The 20430-nt window shown below is 37.5% G+C and overlaps 1 protein-coding gene across 1 annotated transcript; it reads right to left on the bottom strand.

Annotated features, from left to right (window-relative positions):
- Nucleotides 1-1797: 1797 nt before the first annotated feature.
- On the bottom strand, nt 1798-17139 carry LOC140171566 (gastric triacylglycerol lipase-like). The gene is made up of 7 exons (XM_072194842.1): nt 16704-17139; nt 14764-14881; nt 13581-13779; nt 7340-7589; nt 6271-6498; nt 4408-4476; nt 1798-3690 (listed from the first exon to the last, which is right to left on the bottom strand). Exons 1-7 carry the CDS (start codon nt 16935-16937, stop codon nt 3451-3453), a joined length of 1338 nt encoding a protein of 445 aa, XP_072050943.1. The 5' UTR covers nt 16938-17139; the 3' UTR covers nt 1798-3450.
- Nucleotides 17140-20430: the final 3291 nt, after the last annotated feature.

The raw sequence follows: 20430 nt of genomic DNA, 5'->3' as shown, positions 1-20430 counted from the left end.
CTGTTCAATCAAATTATCTTTGATTTTGAAGGACCCATGATAATGTCACAGTGCACTTATAGGTCCTAATTATGTTCAGAATGGATTAACCATGTGCCAATGTCTATGAGCAATTTAAAAAAAGAGAAATTTCTAGACCCCTACAGAATTATAGGCCCCCCTAAAGTGGTTCAGCCACAAATGGCGCTTTAAATCTGCATATTTTGACACCTAATAACTTTAGGTGTACACCAGATATGAATTTCTAGTCTTTTGCATCTGAAAGAATGTAGTCTAATGTTACTAGGAACATAAGATTTGTTTTGTATTTTTGTGTTTTGTTACTAAGTTGATGGTCCCAAAAATCCCAATTTTTGACTAATAATGTACAGGTTATGGGTACAAAATGTCAATTTCAACATACCCTTTTTTCTATTTTTGATCATTGTCTTATTTATCCTGTTATTACACAGTAGTTAACAACGTCCGATTTTGGTGTCTAATTATGTTTTCTTGCATGAGAAATACAACTTCATAACTTAAAAACTGTACAAGGAACCAATGACCTCCTTATTACAATATGGACGCTTTTGGCAGACATATTGCAAAAGAGGGTCATCGGTTCCTTGTATAGTTTTTTAATTTGCTTAGTTGTATTTCTCATGCAAGAAAACATATATAATTAGACACCAAAATTACCAAGATCAGACGTTGTTAACTATGGTCAGAATTCAAAAAGGTCGTTGACCTATGAACATTTTTTCGTCATAGCGCCTCCTGAAAGGTCTGACACATAACAAACGATACATTTTTGGAATCCTCATGACCATACGAGTAATTTGATATATTACTTGACATAATTGGGAGCATTCTGAAAATTTGACCCCCAACCTGTACTTTGCATGTGCATCGCTGCCAGGAAGTGCATTTTTGACCCCTTAAAAATCCATACAGAGGATTAAAAAGTAGTTTTTTCTTATTACTTGACTCAAGAGCAACTTGAAATATCAGGATAAATAATACAAATGGCTATAAAGTGATCAAAAATATAAAAAAATATCATACTAAAATTGGCATCCTGTATGCATGGTATGTTAGGCAAAAATGACTATTTTTGAAAGCGTCAACTTAATACTAAAACACAAAAATACAAAACAAATCTTATGTTCCTAGTAACATTAAACTACATTCTTTCAGATGCAAAAGACTAGAAATTCATATCTGGTGTACACCTAAAGTTATTAGGGCTCAAAATTTGCCGATTTTAAGTGCCATTTGTGGCTGAACCACTTTAGGGGTGGCCTAAAATTCTGTAGGGGTCTAGAAATTTCTCTTTTTTTGAATTGCTCATAGACATTGGCATATGGTTAATCCATTCTGAACATAATTAGGACCTATAAGTGCACTGTGACATTATCATGGGTCCTTCAAAATCAAGATAATTTGATTGAACAGTACGAATTGTTGATTTTGACCCCTCTGAAATCCCAACGAAATTCAAATCTATCTTTTTTGGCATTAGGTATTTCAGACACAGCCAGTGAGTGACCACATTCAAAAAGAGGATCATAACTGATTCAATTAAGAAGAAAGTGCCCCTCAAAGAGAGCACTTTGTCATTTGGACCCCTTAAATTCCCAATTTTGGTCGAGGTCGCCAAACTTTGATTGCCCGCCATTCGCAAAACTAAATGGAATTTGAATTTTTTCTTGTGACCTCACCTAGGGATCCATGAAAGGTACCCTGAGCCAAAGGAGAGCAAAATCCAAGAGGGTGGGTGTACACTCAATCTGTTTTGATATGGACTGACCCAAAGGCAACCAAACAATTTATTTTTTCATATGCAATCAACCTGAATCTTTCACTGAGGGGGTGAGTTTTAAATGGAGCTACTAATGTGTTCATTCCTATTGAAATTCATACTCCCCCTGTGGAAGATATTTTTAAAATCTTCCGCAGAGTGGGGTTTTTAAATGGTATAGCCCAGTGTATGATGTGCAGTGAAACATTTGTAGCAACCTTGCCCAATACTTTGAGATGAAACCACTACCAGAAAATGAGGCACACATGCACAGGTGGTGTATGACGTGCAGTCCCTGAATTCAGTAAATTTTCATCGTCAACCGTGTAATTGAATGGGGTTATTTTGAAATTTTAAAACGCTTGAAATATCACAAACAAATAGGCCTATGTTGATAAATAATATAAATACAAGCTAAAACCGTTGGGGTTCGATAATGAACCCCACAAAACTAACCGAGTATATGGAAAATGCCATACGGCCGGGCGGTTTCACGAGTTGCCGGCTCGATCATGTCATCCGCCGCCTGCACATGCATAATGGTGATAAAATTATTAAGGTTCAGATTAATCACAGAATATTCATCTATACCTACATTGTATTTGACGATCTAAGTAAGAATAGTGTAATTTACAGTGAAAAGGAAATAATTTTGATTTTTAAAGCAAATTTAATATAACTTCCAGCCTTTTGCACATTTATCTGTGATGTAATATCCAATAGTGAAAAGACAAACTGTTTTTGAGTATTGTAGCCTTAAAAAGGGGGGGGGTGGCAGCAAGGATTTTTGGCAGGCCAAAAAAGGGGGGTGCAAGCCAATTTTTGCTTGCCATTTGGACATTTTATCCACCATCTCAATTATTGCACAGCCCCAAACTTCTCAAAAGTTGTAGCTTTGGAAACAGAATTTTTGTAGCTCTGCAATCTATTATTTGGCTCGATTTCAGTTCACCATAAACACAAAGACGCATTGAAATTTCAGTTCAGATGCCACATACTTGTCACAAAATCAGTTCTGAGTTCGCAAGGTTATTGGTTCCACGCCGCATACCGACATCGCCTGGTTAATAATTACTTGGTACAGCAGAGATGCTAAAATCAATACCCGGGATAGATACACATGAAATGTGCTATGCACGATTTGATATTCAGACGATAATCTTTGGATACCGGGGTAGAAAATGATGAATATCTCCCATATTTTTTTTATTCTTGAACATATGTGTTAAAAGGATATGATAGTCGTTAGCTGTGTATTGAGAAAGAATCGTGCGTATTGAGCTCAAAAACTGACAAAATTTCTGATTTTATATGTGCCGAACTATAGCGCAGCATAGGCCTCACGTGGAGGCAGTCTAAAAGCAGATGACCTCATGGCATATCCCATGCTCGCTCACACACAGTAGAGAGGTCAGTTACCAGGCTATTGTCAATAGCCTAAGTCCGATGTCCCTCGGCCCATTATGCGTCTCAAAACTATTTAACAGGTCGGAACAAAATACTTAGTAGCCATGCGTGGCTGTTGATTCAACCTACCATGGCGATTTCTGCCATGAAGATATCGGGGCGATGACACTGTGCGCCACGCACCCTTGGCAAAATGAAAGTTGGGAGTTCCGGAGTCCTCATACTAAAACACATTTTTCTTATAAAGTGGCTTCAGTTAGTTTCTATCCATTATAAATTCCTCCAAGAATTTTAAGTACATCTTTATACACATAATTTACAGAATCAACAGCCCATATAAAATCTAAATGTCCGTATGTTTCAATTTCTTTCTTATAAATAACATTTTTCAGCTGCGATAAAAGTTTGTAAACATCCTTTGGTTGTGCTAGAATGTCTTTTGCCCCGTAGAAAAGAGCCACCGGGATGTCTATGTCATGCATCTGGTACATTGGTGGTTTATTCTGGAAAACAACATGTAAAAACATATTCATTAGGGGAATGTACAATACTGAGAGATCAGGCAACAAAAAAAAAACATTTTACAGGCCGACCAAACCAGTGTTTAAATTTGTTTAATTCGCCTATAACTATGTAAAATTGGCCATTAATTGATTTTGACCAAAGTTTTTGACAAAATTTCAAAACATTTTCAAAATGCATTTTTGCCAGATTTCCAGGTGTCCAAAAATATTGACTGGGGGGGGGGGACCAGAAATATTTTGTTAAAACTCCCACTCCCCCTGCCGAGTACTGTAATTGGGCTATTCCAGTTGAAATCCATACACCCCCTATGGAAGATATATCCTTAATAATCCCCCACACAGCGAGTGTGAATTTCAAATGGGGTTACCCGAGTGGGGGACTCCATTTGAAATTGCCACTTCCTATGTTGGAAATTAAGTAGGTCATGTCAGTTCAGTTTAGTTTTATTTCATCAAATTCCATCCATTAAATAATTACAATATAAAAAAGCTTTTACAAACGTTGTATAATATGGTGAAAATGATGAGGATGCCACTGAACGCAGAGCATGTTGTTGTGGCACCCTTTACAAAAGTTAGTATTAAATAATTAAGATAAACAAAATTATAGAAGAAGAATAAATACAATAGCAAGATATGTCTTCCATAGGGGGTGTATGGATTTCAACTGAATAGCCCAAAACTTTGTTTCCTCACCTGACCATAGTGTTTAATGTTTTCATCATCACCATAATCAAATCTAGCAATGCTTGCAGAGTACACTACCTGCATGGTAAAAGTAAAAAATAAAGGTTAAACATGTACCATTGTAGGTTATCTTCAGAAGAAGCAGTAGCAGCACCAAAATAAATTGAAGGGGCAGGCATTGGGGAAAGTGAATTTCAAGGGGGCCAAAACTCATGACATTTCTGCATAATTGCTTCAAAAATGGTTGTTTTTTTTTTTTTTAATAGGGGATCTCTGACTGGGGAGCCCCCCCATTGGTGCTGCCACTGAGTATAAGGCATTTGATTCGTATATGCCTTATTTACCAGAATACTATCAAATCAACCCATTTTAGTTATACCTACAGTAGATATCATATATTTATATTTAGGCTATCTACAGTAGATAGCATATAGCACAGGTTATAGCAGCATTTTTCTAAACCATAAAAAGCTATTAGCTGTGTACACACTTATAAGGCTCTTCACAATTGATTCTGAGTTTACTGTTCATGATTTTAAAAATAGGATGAGGTGTCTTTTAATTATTAATTATCTATTATTTTCTTTATTTAGTATTAGTTATCACAACCAATTATCAACCCGTTTTGACAGGAGTCGGCATTTAATTATTTTATTAATATGCTTACTTTTACACGTAGTATAAGGTGCAGTTATGCTGTTTGTTTACTCATCATTATTGTTGATATGATTCATGTTAGAAAGTAGCAAGTAAAAGTCATTAGAAGTTATTTTAAAGGAGAAAATCCAAAATAAAAATAAAATAATTAAATATTTTGCAATTTTCAATCTTGGACGCGGGCGGTTAACAGTAAACTAAGAATTTAGTGTGAAGGGCCTAAGATACATATGAGATCAAGCTTTACAGTGGATAGCATGTAGAAGCTATACCCAGAGTGTACATGGGACTGTGTTTCAACTGGATGTAATATGCCATTTCAAAATGTGAGTTTCACTTCCCTGTTGTGTCAAGTAGTTCAAGTTGATCCAGGTGGTAAAAATGGGCTATTCCAGTGAAAATCCATATATGGAAGACATGACCTTAATCTTTCGCATAAAGAGTGTGAGTCTCAAATGGGGTTACCTGAATGGGTGACTCTATTTGAAATCCACACCCCCTCTGTGGGAGATTAAGGTCATATCATCTATAGGGGGTGTATGGATTCCAACTGGAATAGCCCAATTGAAATGTTTTATGGTTCTGAGAACAAAGGATCACCTGATGACATAGTTTTGTGACATAATTTTTGAGCTTCCAAAAAAAGCGCACAATACCCGGGATATTTGGGCGGATTTACTCATTTAAAACCCAAATCACCCAATTGGGTGGAAAAGTACTTGACTTAAAAACTACCGGTACTTAATGGAAAGTTACGGGCCGATCAATAAATGGTCACAAAACACTTTGTAATTGCGATTGGGAGTTTCGGAGACTCAAAACCTTTATAGATCGGCTAAATTGAAAGGAAAATACATCAAAAATACTGCCGCAACCTGACTTAATTTGCACAGCAGCCCAATTTTAGGCAAGTAGCGGCACGGTTTTGTGAGTAGCAACAAGTGATCGCCAAGTAGCCCAATTGTGCACCTAAGGCGCTGTGTTGGCACCACTGGATATCCAGGTGGTAAAGTGGGCTATTAAAGTGAAAATCCTTACACCCTCCTATGGAAGACATAGGACACCCCCTGTGTGGGAGATAAAGGTCATATCTTCTATAGGGGTTGTATGGATTCCAACTGGAATAGCCCAATTGTATATTTTATTGTTTTGAGAACAAAGGATCACCTGATGACATAGTTTTGTCACAAAGAAAGCTAAAGATTTAGTACCTACCTGTGCCCAGTGTTCAACATTCTTCAATGAAGTCCCCGCTGGTGAATTAGATATATACACAGGTATTCTTGTAGTGTTCATGTGTTGACAACTAAAACCACCAAAAAGAAATATTAGACTCCTACACAGGACAACTGCATGGTCATGGCTGCATATAGTATTGGCCCAAAAATCACCAATTTCCTTTTTTGGGAGAAGTTCATACATGCCGATTAACCTGAGAGCATCCTGGTAAAATGAAAACATTTTAATAAGTTTGATGTGATTACTGCCACTTTAAATTTCAAAAACATAATTTTAATTATTTAAAAATTATTGTTAAAAGAATCTAATAATACATTCAGGGTTATAGAATTTAGGTGAGAACCCTTAAAGTCCGGGATCAAAGTATTCATAAGGGTTCTTGAAAAAAAGCTTGCTTGATTAAAAAAAATTTTTCTTTAATTTCTAAATTCTCCACAGTAGATAATTCATCAGAACCAAATGGTTCCTGCAAACACCTGGAGGGGGGGGGGTACTTGTACTTGGATTCTGGCCAGGTACCCATGCTCGATCCTTAGGGGGCGCCAAATTGATCAATTCAGCATCAATTCTGCGCCCCTCCAAGCGACGAAAATCAAAAATTTTGCGCATTTCAGTACAAAATCATTTTGAGACCAATATTCAACTTTTAGTAACCAAAATTAATTAGTGGTAGGCCTTATTTGTCCAAAATTTCGCGCGGGGGTGGGTAGGGGCGCCAATTTTGCCGCGGGCGCTACCAACCCTAGTTACGCCACTGGATCCGGGGGGAAAAGCGAGACTAGCGCTAGTCTCGAGACTCCCACTAGGGGTATCAAAACCAAAAAAATGACTCTCTGGGAATATCATAGTAACTTATCATATTCCAAAAGTCTCTTCTAGTCCCGCTAGGGATATCAAATTCACCCCTTAGTCTCCAAAGGGTATCAAATTTTCTGATTCCATGCCCACATGTCTTATTTTTTGGAATTTGTGATAAGATATAAAACAAAATGACTTTTGGGGATCTAATCAAGTGAATAAATTTTAGACAATTCCTTTTACTTACAAATAATGGACGATACATTGATGGCTTGGCAAAATCAAGCAATGGGCTGGTCATATGAGATGTATACACCACTGGTGCAAGAGCTACAAAAAGATTGAGTTTACTCTGCAATTCCTTGCTTATGGATAAACCAGCAAATGCCATTGTAGTGCCTTGTGAATGACCGATGTATGAAATCTGGCTATGGCCTGTTGTATTGAGAATGTGATCCACCATGGCTGGAAGGTCATACTTGGCCATCTCATCTATACTGAAAGAAAAAAAAAAGAGGTCAATGGGCTATTCCATTTAAAATCCACACTACCCCTGTGGAAGATTTTGGAAATATCTTCCACAGGGGGAGTGTGGATTTCAAATGGAATTAACACATTAGTCAGCTCCATTTGAAACTCACTCTACCTCTGGGGAAGATTCAACGACCTCCCTTGCACTACTTCCACTCCTCACTTCATTTTATTTGCAGATGACACAAACATTTTATTTTCTCACTCTGACCCTCAGATACTCCAACAAAACATAAATAGGGATCTAAAAATAATATCAAACTGGTTTAAACTGAATAAATTATCACTAAACATAAAGAAAACTAATTATATTATATTTAAAAATAAACATAGTAGTAAGCCTGATATTAAATATGATATTAAAATAGATGATACCCCAATTGAAAATGTTAATACAACTAAATTCCTAGGCCTATTAATAGATCATAATCTCTCATGGCACTCACATACCCAACATGTCTCTAAGATTGTTTCTAAATACAACGGTGTGATTCGAAAGGTCCGCCATTTTCTTCCTTCTAGTTCACTTACCACTCTATACAACTCTCTGGTTCTTCCCTATCTATCCTATGGGGCCCTCGTGTGGGCTGATCCTAACAATGCCAACTTAGACTCTGCATTTCTTCTTCAAAAGAGAGTGATCAGAAGCTGTACCCCTTCCCCCTGGCTTGCCCACACCGCCCCGCTCTTCTCTTCACTACGCACTTTGAAAGTTCGTGATCTCTATAGACTCCAACTGGCTTCATTCATGTATCAATTTCATAATGACCTTCTTCCTCCGGATCTAGTCCCTGACAACTTTTTCAACACTCTCACTCTGTCTCACTCTTACAATACAAGGAATGTTCACGAACATGTTATCTTTCCTTCTAACACTACCCTTGCAAACAATTCTTCCAAAACGCAAGGTCCCATACTATGGAAAGAACTCCCTTCTTCTCTCAAATTGACTCGGACTCTTGCTACCTTCAAATCCAACTTTAAGAAATATATCATTTGTGGTTACACAGAGGGCATCTAATACCTTCACGATACATTTCGTTCTTCTTTTGTACTTTAGTTCAATCCATTTTTTTAGTAAGTACTTGCTCACACCCTCTCATCCTTAGTCTTCAGGAGCCATAGTTTTACTTCAACTTCATTCCTTCTATCTTAACTATCATCCTCGTGTTAAATCGGATCATCTGTTTTGTGTTTGTCTGTCTGTCTGTATGCCTGTCTGTTTGGTAACTATTTAAGAGGGCCCTGCACCCCCACGCTCCGCGTTTAGCAGGGTCCTCGTCAATCACCTGATTTAACCCTATATTTTCAGGTTGATTCAATGTTACTATTGTTATTATATTAGTTATTTATTACCATGATTTTATTATCATTATCACTATTATTGCTTCTGCTTATCATTATTGAATTACATTTGTACATTGTATTATTAATTGGTGATTGGCAAAATAAAATATGAATGAATGAATGAATGAATTCAGGTTGAATCTTTCTCAGAGGGTGTATGAAACTCAAGTGGCACTGCCTAATGTGTTCATTTCATTTGAAATTCATACTCCCCCTGTTGAAGATATTTCTAAAATCTTCCACAGAGGTAGTGTGGATTTTAACTGGAATAACCCTGATACATGGTTAGCCCTGCATCGAGCAGCAGCGATGTAGTACGAGTTCTTGGCGCTCCTTAATATATTCAAGGATATCGGCAGTACTCGATTTAGTGATGGGCGTTTTGGCAACCCCAAACACGGCTGTCAATGCTGCAGTGAAGAAGGCAACGGGATACCACTTCACTTATTGTTTCCCAAGAATAATCATGGAAGGTCACAATTTGATGTTAGAGACTAACGGCGTGAAGGGGGCTGTGGAACCCAATGTGGACGGCTCCTCGCCCGGTAGGGTGTCCCATGGAGAGCAGGTGGGCCCAGACCGTCAGCTAGCTACTGTTCGAAATAGTAAGGTCATCTTGCGAAAAAGTAAGATCATCAGAGTTGGAACCTGAATGTGCGAACTCTTAACCAGCCGGAGTGGGAAGCTCGAAAATGTTAAGCAAGAGATGACCCGACTTAAAATCAACATACTAGGAATAAATGAAACCAGGTGGACAAATAATGGAGACTTCAAAATCGATGACTTCAAGATGATTTATGCAGGTGGTGACAAGCATGAGAAAGGAGTTGGGCTAATGCTAGATGCAGATATGGCTAAATGTGTGCTGGGCTATTGGATGTAAGTGAGAGAGTTTTGCTGGTCAAACTACAAGGACAACCTTTCAATATATCTGTTATTGTGGTATATGCTCCCACAGCAGAGAGCACAGAAGAGGAGATTGATGCTTTTTATGATAAACTGGAGGAAGCAAAGTCTCAGTGCAAATCAGATGAAATACAACTGATCATGGGAGATTTGAATGCAAAGGTGGGGCAAGGACAAGATGGCAAAACAGTAGGCGAGTTTGGACTTGGAGAAAGAAATGAGCGTGGTGATAGATGGGTGCAGTGGTGTGAAGCAAACAACATGGTAATCACAAACACTTGGTTTAAGGAGCACCCCAGAAGAATATATACATGGAAGAGCCCTGGGGATCGCACAAGGAACCAGATAGATTTCATAACCATTAATGACAGATTTAGAAGAGCAGTGAAACATGCGAAGACACATCCAGGGGCAGACTGCGGAAGTGATCATATTCCAGTAGTATGCACACTTCGTTGTAAGCTGAGAAAGTTGAAGAGAGCGAAGATCACAAAGAAGGTAGATTTTGAACAGCTGAAGAAACCAGAGATCCGAATGGAGTATTCCATCAAAGTGGAGAACAGGTTTGAGCAACTTACAGACGAAGGAGAAGAGATGACATGGGAATCAATGAGGGATATCTTGGTTGAAACAGCAGAGGAATGCCTGCCAAAGAAGAAGAGAGAAAGTAAAAGTAAGTGGATGACAGAAGAAATTCTATCAATGATGAGAGACAGGCAAAAGATCATGGACAGGGATTCGAAAGAATATAGAGAGTTGGACAGGCAGATAAAGAAACGTTGCAAGGAGGCCAAAGAGACCTGGCTGAATAGTGAATGTGCCAAAATTGAGAGTCAATTTGGAGAGAATCGAAATGTGTACCAGAGGATAAATGAGATATCAGGCAGGAAATCAGGCTGTTCAAGCTCTGGGTGCATCAAGGCAAAGAATGGTAATATGCTGGTAGGGAAAGATGATGTAATGAAAAGATGGATTGAATATGTTGGGGAGTTATTTCACGATGTAAGGGATGGTTTGCCAAGCTTTCCCGGTTCTATTGAGGGTCCAAAGATATTGCAGTCAGAGGTTCGACCAGCTATAAAAATGATGAGCAGAAATAAGGCTGCTGGGCCAGATGGAATAGTTGTTGAAATGATTGAAGCATTAGAGGATTATGGAATTGAGAAACTGACAAGAGTCATCAACAGAATGTATGATGATGGGATATTTCCGGAAGACCTGAGCAAATCAATCTTTATTGCTCTTCCCAAGAAACCTGGCGCTGTGGATTGTGAACAACACCGTACAATTAGCCTTATGAGCCATGTTACAAAGATAATTCTAAGAATCCTGTTACTCCGTGCAAGAAGTAGAATAAAACCTGAGATTGGTAAAGAGCAGTTCGGCTTTGTAGAAGATGCTGGTACCAGGAATGCGATTTATGTCTTGAGAATGATAACAGAGAGAGCGGTAGAGATGCAGAAGGATGTTTTCATGTGTTTCATTGACTACTCAAAAGCCTTTGACAAGGTGAGACATGATCAGCTTTTTGAAGATCTTGGCAGGCTAGACCTGCATGGAAATGATCTACGACTGTTGCAGAACCTTTATTGGAACCAAACAGCGTGCATAAGGGTGGATGGAGATTGTAGTGAATATACAAGCATTACGAGAGGAGTCAGACAGGGATGTGTGATGTCACCAGATCTCTTTAATTATTACAGTGAGCTGATTCTAAGGGAGCTAGAAAAGGAAAATGGTCTCAGTATAGGTGGACATAACATCACGAACATAAGATATGCAGATGACACTGTCCTATTAGCTGAGTCTGAGGAGGATCTGCAAAGGCTTCTTGATGTGGTGGTTCAGGAAAGTGAGAGGAAAGGTTTATCTTTAAATTGCAAGAAGACAGAATGTATGGTGGTATCAAAGACTGAAAGCCCAACATGCATATTGAAGGTCAAAGATCAAAGAATTAAGCAAGTTTCCTCCTTCAACTACCTTGGCAGTCTAATCACAGAAGATGCCAGATGTATTAAGGAGATTAAGAGGAGGATTGCACTGGCTAAGTCTGCGTTCTCAAAGTTAGACAAGATCCTAAAAAACAGTGCCCTCAGTATAGAGACCAGAATTCGGGTACTCAACTGCTATGTTGTCCCTGTATTAATGTATGGAAGTGAAGCATGGTCAATAACAACAGACATTAAAAGAAGATTGGAGAGCTGCGAGATGTGGTTCCTTAGAAGAATGATGAAGATCCCGTGGACTGATAAAGTGTCTAATGACGATGTCCTAAGAAGAGCAAATGTGAACAGGAAGCTGTTACGTGAAATCAGAGTTAAGCAGCTCAAATTCCTTGGTCATATCCTCAGAAAGGATGGTTTCGAGAACCTAGTATTGACAGGAAGAATAGAAGGAACAAGGAGCAGAGGCAGGAAGAGAGTGATGTGGTTATCGAATCTGAAAGACTGGCTAAAAGAAAGGGGAGCTGAACATAAAGCGACAGAGCTTCTGGAGATGGCTTATAACAGAGAATTGTGGCATGACATGATCGCCAACGTCTTAGGATATGGCACCTAGAGAGAGAGAGAGAGCCCAATGTGACAGACCAGCACTGAAATAATCAGTTTAACATAACATTTTAGATATAGGCCAACCTATATCATAAATCACTAAATTATAAAAATATGTAAAGTTGTAAACTTGATTTTTGCTTTTGTTGTTGATATTTTTGCTCATATATATTTATTTTGACTCTTTGTTTTTCTTTATGAAGTATTCTGTTCAGATATTTTGTAGAAGTACAACTGTAGATGTCATCATTGACTCCTATCTTCAGTAGACAGCATCAGATAGCATGTAGTACATTTTAGCTATTTTCAGTAGAAAGCATTTTGATTCTATTCCCCTTCTCTTTCTACAGTAGCTAGAATATTGTACTTTAAAGCTATCTACAGTAGATAGCAAATTGTATTTTAAACTACCCCGGTACGTTATCTAACATGTCTGTCTAAGGTGGATAGCATATAGCCAGAAAAATATATTGAGAATGTATAGTGCTACAAAAACAGCAAAAAAGAAGTTGATCTATGCTATCTAGCAATATTGATATTTGTACTTCAATTGTGTAAATCAACCACAATTTTATGCTATGGACTTTTGAACACTTGCAAATGACATCTTCATTCAAAATTAATTTTATTTTTTAAATCTTTTAAAAAAATTTATTCTGCATTCATTTTTGAAACTACCATGGGCTTTGAGACAACCTTTTTTTAGCCATGTCAGCATATTATTCAGGCATTCACATATGCTACACATGCCCATAACCAGGGGGCGAGGGGGAAGATGCCCCCACATCACCAGAGGCCAAAAACTCCTCTTTTTTTTACCCAAAAATTCCCATAGAGGGGGTTTTGATGCGGTTTTGGTCAAAAAAGGTCCAAATTTTGAAAAAAAGTCCACTTTTTCAAAATCCACCCCAAGTCCACTTGATCAAAGTCAGCCCCCGAGTACACATTTTCAAAATCAGTTTGATGCTTCTTTTCTGCTATCTACAGTAGATAGCATGCATATATATCACACACATGGTTTGCATAAGTATATTCAAGCAGCTGATGGCATAGGGCCTAAACAAAATGAATAAAGATGTGATTGAGTAAATGAATGAAAGAATGATGATTGAAGTGAATCAAAGACAATTAATTCAGTCATCAAAGCCCTACCTCCACTCCCAGAATTGCTCCTGGTCCTCTGTCAGATGCTTGTGTTTCTTGCTGTACGTGTTTCCTCTTATATTACCCATCCATACATCATATCCATTATCTGCCAAGATGAAAGCCAGGCTCTCATTGGCTAGATTGCTTACCCAGTTAGTGGAACAAGCCAATATGCCATGCTGTAATAAAACTGATGGTTTCTGACCTGGTAATGAAGAAAAAGGTCCATTTTAATGGTTTAGAATCACATGTTTTGAATGTTTTAGGAGACTGTTGGGAGTATATCTTGGAAAGACAAGAAGACAAACATCTGGGTCCTGAATAAGATTGGTGCATGGCATGGCACATACTTAAACATCAGAAAGTCCACAGTGTGAGGATATTGCACTACTTTGGCCACATTGTAAGAAAGGATGGTGGAGTTGAGTAGCAGATTCTTCAGGGAGCCGTGGAAGGGGACGTCCATCAACATCTTGGACAAATGATGTGAAGTATGTTTCATCACACGGAATGTATGGTGCAACATGTTTGGCTTTTGATAGAAGTAGATGGTCGGGGCTTACAAGACTTCTCCCCTTGTGAGAAGTCTTGCCCCCCCTGTGGGATGCTGGCCGCCCTGATATGTAGGATATTTAGCCCTTTTTTGTACTTTTTAGCCCATTTTGACCATTTTTGTCATTGAAGTTTTCCCCCTTAAAAGTTGTCTTTCCCCACTTTGCCCACCCTCTGAAAAAAGTGCTGGCTACGCCACTGACAGGGGAGCATGAACCTGTGAAAATACCTAACGTAATGTTTTGATTTATATTTTCATTTCAGATGAGTCTTAAACAGCATCATATTCATCCCCCCCCCACTTTTCTCAAAAAAAGTTGAGATTTTTATATCACTGGAAACCTCTGGCTACATAATGTTTATGTACAAAAAATTTCTTGCAGATTAATTCGTTTGGCAAAAGTATCGTGAAATTTGAATTACACCAGAACAAAATTACAACTCATTGTCTATGGAGCAGTGAAATACACATAACCGTGCAGAACTCACAAACACAAAATCGGAATCAACTGAAATTTTGGAAATAAGCTTTTCTCGTGGATATCTACTGAAAAAATGTCATAAAAAGAGAATGCCAGGATCACGAAATACTCCTTTAAATATATTCTCTTATTAATATTTCACTAATAAGCTTTACCTTTATCTTTTGAGTTAGTCTTTCCATGTGGTATTCTCACTAAACCAAGCAGGAAACCATCCTCTGTTTGGACATCATAGTTTTCTACTGGATAACCTTTACTACTGATTAATCCAGTCTGAAAATATATAAATCAGTAAGCAAATATATTAATTATTATAAACAAACATTTTTAAGGACCCCTTAGGAAATAAGTCTTTGACTTTAAGGGACATCCTTGGCATATTGTCATGTCAATATTTTATGTTTTAATTTGTATTTTATAAAATTGTGTATGTTCTGTGCAATATATTTTTTGACTCTTGATGATATGCTAAATCAAATCAAATAAATAAACTACTAATATATAATGATAAATATATAATTTTAAAAATATACAGTAGCATATATTTCTTTTTGACATTGAGGACCTTTGGGGGATAGAGTTGGAAAAATAAGTTTGATCATAAATGTGTGCAGCTAAATGTACAAAAAATGTGCCATATTGAAGCTAAAATGGTGAAATATGGTGCAAAAGTGGAACAAATTTGTGTGAAAAGTGCAAAAATTGGCACTTTTTAGGTTGAAATGTCCAAATAAGCTCAAATATGAGGTTATTTTGATCAGAAACCACATACAGGCATCAACAACGATTGTTTGGACCATAATATCCCTTATCAAAGTATTAGGAGGATTCACCCCCCTCCCCCCGATTTGCGCCTATGAAATAGAAAGAATGAAAAGCAGGTGAATAAATAATAAAAATCCATGTAGGCCACATAATGTTATGTTAATAAAAACATAAAAAGCTTCAAAGACTCCTTGACACCTGAATTTTACAAAGATATTTCCATCTGGATTGTAAATACTGATGGCAAAAGCTATGCAGATGTCCTTAATAATAGTGTTCAGTTCCCAGGGTTCTGTTATGGCGGAATTGTTGGAGACCAGGTCATGCTGGTATTAACATAGTTATTTTCACAGTTCACTGGTACGTTGCCATGATTACTGTGTATATGCATACAGAAGCTAGCATGCACGTGTAATTGGCTTTCTTGGTATGCTATGGTATGGTATTATTAGTATAACTATACAACTAGCTAGCATTACATGTGGTAGTAGCAGTGTTGTATTTCCATAAGGCCTATTCTGTTCATTATATTATATAACATTGATCCTTAGCAAACACAATAAAAACACATGTCATCCACACCCTCATCAGCAGTAGATAACATACCAAGTATGTCATCCACACCCACATCAGCAGTAGATAGCATACCAAGTATGTCATCCGCACCCTCATCAGCAGTAGATAGCATTCTTAAACACTTGAGAATGTTCCTGCAATCTTATTGGTTCTTACCCATGTGATATGACACGATATCACACGGGTCAGCGCGTGTGCATCGACGCGATACGCGTACTCGCAATTTGAACCAATCGGAGGCGCATAGCAACAATGGGACTGATCGATTTTAAGCCCGAGGTATACTTGCAAAATGTAGGATTTACTTTGATTACAATTTGTAATACTTATCATATTTTTACTTGAATTGAAGTGTTTAAGAATGAAAATAAAGGTATTGTTTTTAGCCGCTGTCGTGCATCTATCGTCTCATATAACACGGGCGACACATTATTTTTGGCGTAAAACAACTCGGCTTCGCCTCGTTGATTTACTTAAAATAATGATGTCGCGGCGATAGATGCACTCCATCGGCTAAAAACAATACCTTTATTCTCTTATTATAAGTATGTCATTTTACACCGGTATATGATAGCTACCGCCAATATAGCATTATGAATTGCTACCGGTAGGGCTATAAATAGGTTACATTAACGTGCAGTGGAGCTCAGTGGTATTGAACAAAATACATTTTGCATGAATAACATAATGTCTAATCAGATACATGGTTCCTATATAGGTAGAGGTTTCCCAGGACTATACCTTTCAAACTCACCGCGTTGAAAACTGTATCCGGTTCATCATAAGCTGTTCTTTGGTTTTCTTCTGGCAGGCGACATGCCTCTGAAATCTGTGCTTCAATTGTAGCATTGATAAGTTCAGCAATCTTACGTGGTATTATAGTCCAATCTGTATCGCCATTCTCAGGAGAAAATGGTTCGAAGCCAAAGAATGCGAACAATATTGCAAGTAACAGGCCTACGATTGAAAGGCCTTTGATGATCGCCATGATGATAGCGGCAACTTAACCAGCATGCGGGCATACCACTACATATCCATTTGGGATATGGCACGCATTTATTTACTACATGTATCAATAACCATAATCACATTTGGATTGTATGCATTGCAGCATGAACATACAAATAATTTATGGTTGGTCTCAGCTCTACCTAACCACCATCATGTCGTGTGCATTTGTCTATACCAATTGACACGACACTGGGTCACTGCACAGTAAGGTGCTCTGTACATGTTGTTGCTAAGAACTAACTGGTGCAGGTGTATTATGCCAAAATATACACATACGATAAAAACGTGTGGTGCAAGCAATATGTTTTTGGATTGGTAAGTAAGTAGGCCTAGGCTAAGTTAGTGAGTAAATAAAGTAAATATTATTATTCAGGTAAAAAGGAGTGACACGAAATTGAACAACATTAAGAAATTTATATAGCAGGGAATGAACACCATCCCCCACACCCCAGTGCGTATCTTCAGTTAGACTTCTCCGTAGTCCACTTGCCAATTGTGCACTACTCTGGCTATTACATTTAAGCTTAAAACTCTGATTTAATTAATGAGTGCACAATTGATAGATTTTCACAACTGATCTTTTCAGTCACCGTACGCCCTCTGTTTGTTAGCTTCCCAAGTGGACTACTGACTTTGCCTTGAGAGTTAGGCCAATTTCTGGCCTAACTAAAATTGGTGATGATGTAATGCATCTTTAAAAATGAATCTGGCTTGTGATTGGTCGCCCAGATCTCGTTATTGTTTAAATCCTCCCGACGCGTACTGGTACCATTATAACTATACATGCTACACTACTATCTAGGGAATGCGGCGCTTTTGTGCTGGTGGATGAACGTATGCATCTAGCGCGTATTGTACCACCATGCTTAGTCTTGTGGTTAGATTTTATTGATAAACAAGTATGATTGACAGTGTGTGAGTCCCGTAAAGTTCTGCTTAAAAGTGAAAGTCCATAGTCGGTTTTTCGGATAATAAACTGGCAGATTCTAAAATTAGAATTGTTCAGTATTGAAGTGTCATTATAATTATGCCATTATGATATGTTGTATTCAATAATATAAGTCTACGTAGGGCCTATACTTACTGTCACAAATATAATTATATAGCCTAAACTTTTCATAACCATTTTATACTAGTATTTTGATGTAGGCCTACTAAATATCAGTATAATTTCGAGTTCAACTGAATGCGTTCATCATGATTAATAACATTTTTATTTATCAAAAATCGACTATGGCATAGTCTAATCTTCAGTAGATAACATGTGCGCCATCTCCTGGAAATAATACTTGTTTGCGGTAACTTCAGACGATAGCATTTGTTATGATTTTCCGTGATATTAAGAAGATAGGCCTATAATTAATTTTGCTATCTTCAGAAGATAGTACAAATGCTATCTTCTGAAGATTAAATGCTATCTTTAGAAAATATAACTACTTTGTGATTTAGAAGATAGCATGTGTGCATATATCTTTATAGAAGATATAGTATTTCTGATATCTTCAGAAGATATAGCATTTGTGTAATCTTCAGAAGATAGCATTTGTGCAATCTTCAGAAGATAGCATTTGTGCACTCTTCAGACGATAGCATTTGTGCAATCTTCAGAAGATATCATTTGTGCAATCTTCAGAAGATAGCATTTGTGTAATCTTCAGAAGATATCATTTGTGCAATCTTCAGAAGATATCATTTGTGCAATCTTCAGAAGATAGCATTTGTGTAATCTTCTGACGATATCATTTGTGCAATCTTCAGACGATAGATAGTATTTGTGCAATCTTCAGAAGACAGCAGATTATCATTTGTGTAATCTTCAGAAGATAGCATTTGTGCAATCATTTGTGTAGTCTTCAGAAGATATAGCATTTGTGCAGTCTTCACAGAAGATAGCATTTGTACAATTTTCAGACGATAGCATTTGTGTAATCTTTAGAAGATAGCTTTTGTGCCAACTTCAGAAGATAGCTTTTGTGCCAACTTCAGAAGATATCATTTGTGCAATCTTTAGAAAATACCATTTGTCATGTATGTGCTTATAGGAAATAGCATTTGAGCAGAGATATTATTTTGTGATATCTCTACAGAAGATAACTGTAGGCCTTATATATAGAAGATATAGTGTTTTTGCTGCGCTGTCTCCAGAAGATAGCATTTGTGCAATCTTCAGAACCCATTAGAAAGCATGTCATCCACATCCTAATCAGCAGTAGATAGCATACCACGTGTGTAATTTTCAATGGCAATAGCAGTAGATAGCATACCAAGTATGTCGCCCACACCCTAATTCTCTCATCAGCAGTAGATAGCACAGTACCAGTCATCCACACCCTCATCAGCAGTAGGGAGCATACCATGTATCCGCCTACCATCAACACCCTCCTTACCAAGTATGTGATGTCCTCTACACCATAACCTACACCTATTTCATCCACGTCCTCATCAGCAGTAGGCATCATACCAAGTCATCCACACCCTCATCAGCAGTAGATATATCATACCAGATATGTCATCCACACCCTCATCTGCAGTAGATAGCATAAAGTGTGCAGTCTACAATGCCAATAGCAATAGATAGCATACCAAGTATGCGGCCCTGATTTGGTAAAATGATCTAACTTGAAAAATAAAATCGCTGTTTCGAGAAAAAGAGCGTTCAAGTTTGAACACTTGACGTTTTTATTTTTGAATAAAATAAATTATTAAACAGATCTAATGTCTTAGAAAATATAATAATCTCATTATTTGGTGGCATGGTGGTACTACTATAGGGTTGTCTTCAACACAAATCGCCCTATGACCTCTTCCTCCCCCTCCCCCTGCCCCCCCCCCCCGAAATGGTGGCGCGAAGCGTCATGGACAAGGTCGCTGAACACGTTATAACTTGTTTGTTAATATAATTCTTTTGTTTTAAGTAAAAGTGTCCCCCAAAACACCTGGGATCGTGTCAAAGAAGAGTGAATTGAAGAAAAGTCAGGGTTTTCAACTGCCCGCAAGTTTTGCATCTGATAATATAATTCTTTTGTTTTAAGTAGAGATGTCCTCCAAAACACCTGGGATTATGTCAAAGAAGTTGAAATTAAGATAAATTGAATATAATTCTTTTTGTTTTAAGTAGAGATGTCCTCCAAAACACCTGGGATTATGTCAAAGAAGTTGAAATTAAGATAAATTGAATATAATTATTTTTGTTTTAAGTAGAGATGTCCTCCAAAACACCTGGGATTATGTCAAAGAAGTTGGAATTAAAATAAATTGAAGAATTGAACAAAGATGTAAGATCTGAAACTCGAACACACCTGTGTTTATGGCATTGTCTTAAAGAAGTTTTGAATTAAAGAAAAGTCAAGGTTTGCAATTACCCGTTTGATATATAGAATCGTGTAAAACGAGAAATAAAGAGAACAAAGAGTTTTTTAAATGATGTAAGATCTAAAATTAGATTTCAAATATATATATATATATATACT

This window comes from Amphiura filiformis, chromosome 15 (genome assembly GCF_039555335.1).
Source record: "Amphiura filiformis chromosome 15, Afil_fr2py, whole genome shotgun sequence".
Taxonomy (NCBI): Eukaryota; Metazoa; Echinodermata; class Ophiuroidea; order Amphilepidida; family Amphiuridae; genus Amphiura; species Amphiura filiformis.
The sequence above is the reverse complement of the archived record's forward strand: the minus strand, read 5'-3'. Positions and strand labels throughout refer to the sequence as shown.

Bases quoted from the DNA above. Each gene is read 5' to 3' on its own strand.
- LOC140171566 (XM_072194842.1), bottom strand. From the start codon at position 16,937: ATGGCGATCATCAAAGGCCTTTCAATCGTAGGCCTGTTACTTGCAATA. The intron at 7,590-13,580 runs GTAGGGCTTTGA...TTTTTCTTTCAG, and splicing joins GAGCAATTCTGGGAGTGGAG to TATAGATGAGATGGCCAAGT. The intron at 4,477-6,270 runs GTAGGTACTAAA...TTTACCATGCAG, and splicing joins ATGTTGAACACTGGGCACAG to GTAGTGTACTCTGCAAGCAT.